The sequence below is a fragment of the Petaurus breviceps genome, unplaced genomic scaffold (genome assembly GCF_028583685.1).
Source record: "Petaurus breviceps papuanus isolate PSGF00001 unplaced genomic scaffold, PetGlider_PUasm1.0 164, whole genome shotgun sequence".
In the NCBI taxonomy this organism is placed as follows: domain Eukaryota; kingdom Metazoa; phylum Chordata; class Mammalia; order Diprotodontia; family Petauridae; genus Petaurus; species Petaurus breviceps.
In genome coordinates this window covers 13,391,437-13,398,612 of record NW_027185735.1, presented here as the reverse complement: position 1 = coordinate 13,398,612, position 7,176 = coordinate 13,391,437, and the positions used below count along the sequence as shown (strand labels likewise).

At 33.3% G+C, this 7,176-nt stretch overlaps 1 protein-coding gene across 1 annotated transcript in view; it reads right to left on the bottom strand.

The window, feature by feature from the left end:
* Positions 1-7,176, bottom strand: part of BRF1 (BRF1 general transcription factor IIIB subunit) — a 176,553-nt gene that overhangs the window by 81,513 nt on the left and 87,864 nt on the right. Inside the window, exon 8 of the mRNA XM_069082346.1 lies at positions 6,323-6,449. Within this exon, the coding sequence (XP_068938447.1) occupies positions 6,323-6,449 (127 nt within the window). The remainder of the gene's footprint in view (positions 1-6,322; positions 6,450-7,176) is intronic.

Below are 7,176 nucleotides of genomic sequence, written 5' to 3'. Positions count from 1 at the left end.
GTTAGTGGCAGAACTGAGACCACAATCTAAGCATTTACATTAATAGTACAATGCTCTTCATAAATTCTGAACTTTACACCAAATAAAATGAGCATTTCAATAAATGTAGTAGAACAGAAAAAGAAAATTGCACATGAAACCAATCTTTATTACATACAACTTGATTTTTCATTTTAAGTAAAAACAAATTCAACATGTAACTTTCAAAGCTATCCAGTTTGTTCCAGTGCTGTTTTCTTTTCTTTTAAATTAAACTGGTCTGTTTATTTACTTTTAGTTTACAACATTCAGTTCCACAGTCCCTTGAGTTTCAAATGTTCTCACTTTCCCTTTTCTCTCCACACCCCTCATCATGGTGGCATGCACTCAAATAAAGGATCTACAAATATCTTCACATTAATCATTAGTCTGGTTGTAAAGAAGGATTATAACTGATGGAATGATCAGTGGGAAAGAGGAAACAAAACAAGAAAAAGAAACACAGCAAGTAGTTTGTTTCAATCTGCATTCAGACTCTGTATCTCTTTCTCTGGATGTGGATGTGTGTATCTCCGTTGATCATGAGTCTTTTGGAGCAGTGTTCTTTTCACTATACCATGCTACCTTGACAGTTTCACAGTAGTTAGTCTCATACACTTTATTTATCATAAATTTTACTTGCACCTTTTTCAAAAGATAGTACATCTGTACTATTTCAGCACTGTTTTTTATTTTATAAAATACATGTTCAAATAAATCATTTCAAAACTTTTTTTGCAAATTCATAGAAGCTCCTAAACCCATCCTTAACTTACATTCACTTCACACACACACACACAAAGAATGTCAAAACACAATGAATCAAAATTATAAGCATTTTGTACATAAAGGAAAAGACTAAGGTTTTTAAGCATCTCTTTTCTTAATCTTTTAGATATAAATTTTGGAACTTTAAGAAGTCTTTTGCTATGATTAACTGCTAACTATCTGCCAGTCAAAATTACTACCTTAAAACCTTAATAGGGCCCCCTTTCCTCCAACATGGCTCTGAAGGGAAAGAAGGAAGTCCTTCCCCCAAGACAGAAGTCAAGTCCAAGTCCTTGAAGGCCAAGAAGGTAGTATTGAAGGATGTCCATAGACACAAAAAGAAGATCCAAATATCCTTCACCTTCTGGCGACCCAAGAAACTAAGACTTTGAAGGAAGCTCAAATATCCTCTGAAAAGTGGCCCTCAGAGGAACAAGCTTGATCACTATGCCATCATTAAGTTTCCCTTGACCACTGAGTCTGCTACAAAGAAGACTGAGGACAACACCCTAGTCTTCACTGTGGACGTCAATGCCAACATGCATCCAATCAAGCAGATGGTAAAGAAGCTGTATGACATTGACGTGACCGAGGATCATACAGTATGACCAGGTGGGATTAATATCAGGGATGCAGGATTAGTTTAGTATTAGGAAAACTATCAGCATAATTGACATCAAGAACAAAACCAACAAAAATCATGATAATCTCAATAGATTCAGAAAATGTTTTTGACAAAATGCAAAACTCATTCCTATTAAAAACACTAGAAAACAAAGGAATAAATGGAACATTCCTTAAAATAATAAAAATTCATATAAAATTAAATTTATCTAAAACCATCAGCAAACATTCTCTGCATTGGGGATAGGCTAGAAGTTTTCCCAATAAGATCAGGGGTGAAGTAAGCATGCCTGTTATCACCACTATTATTCAATATTGTACTAGAAATATAGGAATTAGACAAGAAAAAGAGATTGGAGGAATATGAATGATGAAACAAAATTTTCTCTCTTTGTAGATGTATGATGGTATACCTGGAGAATCCTAGAGAATCAATTAAAAAAGTAGTTCAAATAATTAACAACTTTAGCAAAATTACAGCATATAAGATAAACCCACAGAAATCAACATTCCTATACATTTCTATATATCATCAAGAAAGTTCAGTAGCAAGAGTTAGGAAGAGAAATTCCATTTAAAATAACTGTAGACAATATGAAATACTTGGAATTCTACCTGCCAAGACAAGTCCAGGAACTATATAGACACAATTACAAAATACTTTTCACACTAATAAAATTAGATCTGAACTGGAAAAATATTAATTGCTCACGGGTAGGTCAAGTTAATATAATAAAAAAAAAATTCTACCTTAATTCACTTATTCAGTGTCATACCAATCAAATGATGAAAAATTATTTTACAAAGCTAGAAAAAAATGACAACAGAATAAATCTAGAATAACAAAAGGTCAAGAATATCAAGAGAATAAATGAAAAAAGAATGTGAAGGAGGGTAGTCCAGCAGTTCCAGATCTCAAACTGTATTACAAAGTGGTAATCATTAGAAAAAAATCTGGCACTAAGAGATGGAATGGTAGATACGTAGAACAGATTAAGCACACAATACACAGTAGGTAATGACTATAGTAATCTAGTGTCTGATAAACGTAAAGATACCACTTTTGGGATAAGAACTCACTATTTGACAAAAACTGCTGGGAAAACTATAAAGCAGTTAGGAAGAAACTAGGAGTAGACCAACATCTCACTACATATCAAGAAAAGGTCAAAATGGGTACATGACTTAGACATAAAGAATGATCCTATAAACAAATTAGGGGAGCATAGAATAGATTACCTGTCAGATCTATGGATAAAAGAATTTATGACCAAACAAGAAATAGAGAGCATTACAGGATATAAAATGGTAATTTTGATTACCTTAAATTAAAAGAGGGTTGCAGAAAGAAAACCAATGCTGTCAATGTTAGAAGGAAAGCAGAAAACTGGGGGAAAATCTTGGAAGTTTTTCAGATAAAGGCCTCATCTCTCAAATATATAGAGAACTGAGTCAAATTTATAAGAACGTGAATCATTCCCCAGCTGATAAATGATCAAAGAATATGAACAGGAAGTTTTGGGAAGAAATCACAGCTATTTACATCATATTAAAAATTCTCTATTTCACTATTGATTAGAGAAATGCAAATTAAAACAACTCTGAAGTACTACCTCACACCTATCAAATTGGCTAATTTAACAGAAAAGTAAAATAACAAATGTTGGAGGGGATTTGTGTAGAATGGGACATTAATGCACTATTGGTAGAGTTGTGAACTAATCCAACCATCCTGAAGACAAGAGAAAATTTGGAACTATGCCCAAAGGGCTTTAAAACTGTGCATACCCTTTGACCCAGCAATACCACTACTAGGTCCATATCCAAAAGAGATGCCCCAAAGGAAAAGGACCTATAAGTACAAAAATGTTTATAACAGCTCTTTTTGGGATGTCAAAGAATTGGAAAATAAGGGGATGCCTGTCAACTAGGGAATAGCTAAACAAGTTGTGGTATATTATCATGATGGGATACTACTATGCCATAAGAAATGATGGGATGGATGGCTTCAGAAAGACCTGAGACCTTACATGAACTAATGCAAAATGAGGGAAACAGAATCAGGAGAACATTGTACACAGTAACAGCAATACTGTTACAATCATCAACTGTTTAAGAATTAGCCACTCTGATCAATACAAAAATTTCAAACAATTCATGATGAAAAATGCTATCTACTACCAAAGAGAGAACTGATGAAGTCTGAGATTGCAGAGTGAAACACAATTTTTTCACTTTCTTCATTTTTCTTGCTTTTCTTTTGGGGCTATTATGGAAATATGTTCTGCATGATTTTATATGTATAATTAACATCACATTACTTTCCTTTTCAATGGGGGGGGGTTTGACAGGGAGGGAAAGAATTTGTAACTCAAAACTTATTAAAAATGAATAATAAAAATAAATAATACTTTTTTTAAAATATGGATTTAGGAGGGATAAGGCATAAGGATCAACAGAATGATAGGAGTTTATGGTCAGCGAAATATCAGAATTTTTTTAATTAGGGAAATATAACATGTAGGAGTAATGATGAAATCTAGTATATGATTGTAATTATGTGTGGTTGAGGTAATAATATGAAGGAAAACATTATAGGATTTAAAGAGACTAAAGAACTGGGAGAAGGTAGTTTGAGAGAGCATCTAAGTCGATACTAAATTCTGCTAGTACAAAATAAGGGCAGGAGTTGGGGAGGAGAGGAAGATGGTGAGCCAGAAATTAAACTCCTTGAGAAAGGAAGATAATGACCTGGGGGCCAGTATAAACCACTCACCATAACCTAGGATTGGGAGGGAAAATTTTCTAGTGTGAATTTCAAAGGAGGAGAGGTTGTTGAATGAGGCAAAAGGAAACAAGAAGCATTCTAACTACCATTGTATCACTAGTGTGTTGAGGGATATAGGTGAAGGGAAAGCCATTGCTGAAAATGAAGGAAAGATAGTGTCTTCAATGGGGAGCTTTGTCTTGGTGAGGTCTAGTGGATGAAAGGAGTATGTGAGAAAAAAGATCAAAGATGAAAGGGAATTTGTTCACTATGGAACAAGAATTTTAGAGGGCAAAAGGTAGGAAAGGTAGAGTTGAGAATAGGGATGAGACAGTAGTCAGTAAAAAGACACAAAAGTTATAGGACCATATATCTGGAAGGAATTTAGTGGCCAATAAGTTCTCAATTTTCCAGATGAGGAAACAAAGGTTCGAAGAAGTTAAACGATTTCCTCAAAGCAACTAAATTAATAAGTATCTGAGGATGTCCCCAGTCCTACTAACCACTATGTCATGCTGTCTCTCTATGGTAGATATGTTACACACACACACACACACACACAATATGTATGTGTATACACATATACACAAATGTGTGTGTGAAGAGAGCAATATCTCTCCACATTTCTGTTTCACACACACACAATATATACATATATGAAATTTATCTACCGTAGAGAGATAGCATGACTTTATTTATTCATGCATTTATTTATTTGTTGCTGTGTATAAGAAATAGCAAGAAGATCAGTCTGGCTGGACAGTGGAAGAGGAGTAATGAAAAGTAATGCTGAAAACATGTCTAAACCAGGTTGTGAAGAACTTTAAAAGTCAAATAGAGTGGTTTTTATCAGATCAGAGAGGCAACAGGGAAACATTGGAACTGGTTGATTAGGGGACAGTAACATTGCCAAATCTAGACTTGGCAGCTGTGAGGAGGATACCTTGGAGTGGGCAGAGACTTGAAAGAAGGACAATTAGGAAGCCATTGTAATAGTCCAGGTGAGAGATGATAGAGGCCTGTGTAGTAGCTATGTGAATAGTTAGACACAGATGGAGGTGAAGGATGCTGTGAGTGTAGAAAAAGCAAGACTTTACAACTGATTGATAAGTTGAGTAAGGGAGGGAAAGAAAAGTCAAGGAAGATAAAGTAAGGATTCTCCTTTATCCAATGAAATCCAAACATTCTTAAAGTAATTTTATTCTTAAGCGGTATGATTCTATAAAATAATTTTCAGTTTAAACTACTCAAAGATATTTGAAAATGTGATAACAATAACAACAAAAATAACTAGCATTTATATATATATATATATATATATGTATACACATGGCAATAATAGCAACTAACATTTATATAGCTTTTTAAGGTTTTCAATTATTTCATTTTATCCTCACAATTGTAAGAGGCAGGTACTATTATTATCCCCATTTTACAAATGAGGAAACTGAAATAGATGAGTTAAATGACTTGCCCAAGGTCATGCAGCTAGTGTTTTGAGGCCATATTTGAACCCACACATCTTGTAGCTATGTTAAGTATACTCAGTAATTTTGGTAAGAATACCAAAAAGCTATTTGTACTTTAAAAAGAAGTTTTTTGTTACTTTTTAAAATCAAAATCATCAGTGATACTGACTTCTTTTTTCAAGAAAGGTAACTACAGAAAGTCAAAGCCAGAACTTGCTAGATTATAATAATAATAAGGATAATAATGATGATTCACATTTATATACAACTTTAAGATTTACAAAGCATAACAATTACAAGGTTCCTTACAAAAAATGTCTGAGTATTATTACCCTCACTTCACAACTTCAAAATCACAGAGCTAGCTTGTGTCAAACAAAAATATAAAGGAAAGGACCTTTTTGATCATTATTGTAATAGTGGTTTGGTAGGAATGACATCGTTGAATTTGCCATCAATATATATTGGCAAGTCTTTTTCTTCCAAACTATATTAAAATTGTGTTTGAATATTACTCTAGGCACTTTATCAGATCTATTATAATAGGTTAAAAACACTTTGAAAAGATTAAAATTATATTACATAGGTATTATTACTGTTGTTCTTGCTACGCATATTTTTTTTCTATTCAAGTTAAATAATTAAATAACAGGGAAGATATGACTTTTATTTTTACCTGCTTTATCTTTAACTTTCTTTGCCCAGCTGTGAAAGAAGGTGGGTCACATTCGCCTTCCAAATCAATCTTCATAAATTCATCTATGGTCAACTGACTGGTAGGTGTATCCTCAAATTCTGTTAGCCTAAAAGCATGTAAAGAGAAACTCAAACGTGCTCCTTAGAAAATAACATTTTAAAGTTATTGCCAAATTTCATGCATGATGGGCAAAAATATAATGCACAATATTACCTGTAATGATTTATATGAGAAGTGACATATAAGATATGACCATGGAATCCCTGACTAAAAAAGGGCTGTTTGTTTAACAAGAATGAGAGACCATAGATGGACATCCATGGGCTTTATCAGTCTCTTCAAAAGACTAAATCCAGAGAAGAGATTTCTTCTTTGGTTAGAACAATGATAGATACCCTATGGTAGTTATATGGAAAGGCTAAAACAAGAATTATGGGGCATGAAAGGTATGAAGGAGTTATGAAAGAGTAAAGTACCCAGACTAATAAAATAATGAATTCAACAATAAATCAATATCAAAAAGCTAAAATTTAAAAGTAGCTCAATAAAATAAATAGCATTTTCCTTATACAAATTTGTGTCCATTAAACATAATTATCATCAACATTTTCCTTCAACACATCCTGCCAACTTGCTATCATACAAAGTCATAACTGAGAAAAGAATAGTTGACATTTCAATATCAAAGGGAAATCTTCTATACATATACAACTTTCCTTCACACATAATGCCCCTAGACAGAATAAGAAACTACAAGTAAAGCCCTAGGACAGAAACGGTTCAAATCTGACAATTCTTTTGCCAAAATTGATATCCCTGCCCTACTCATAGTG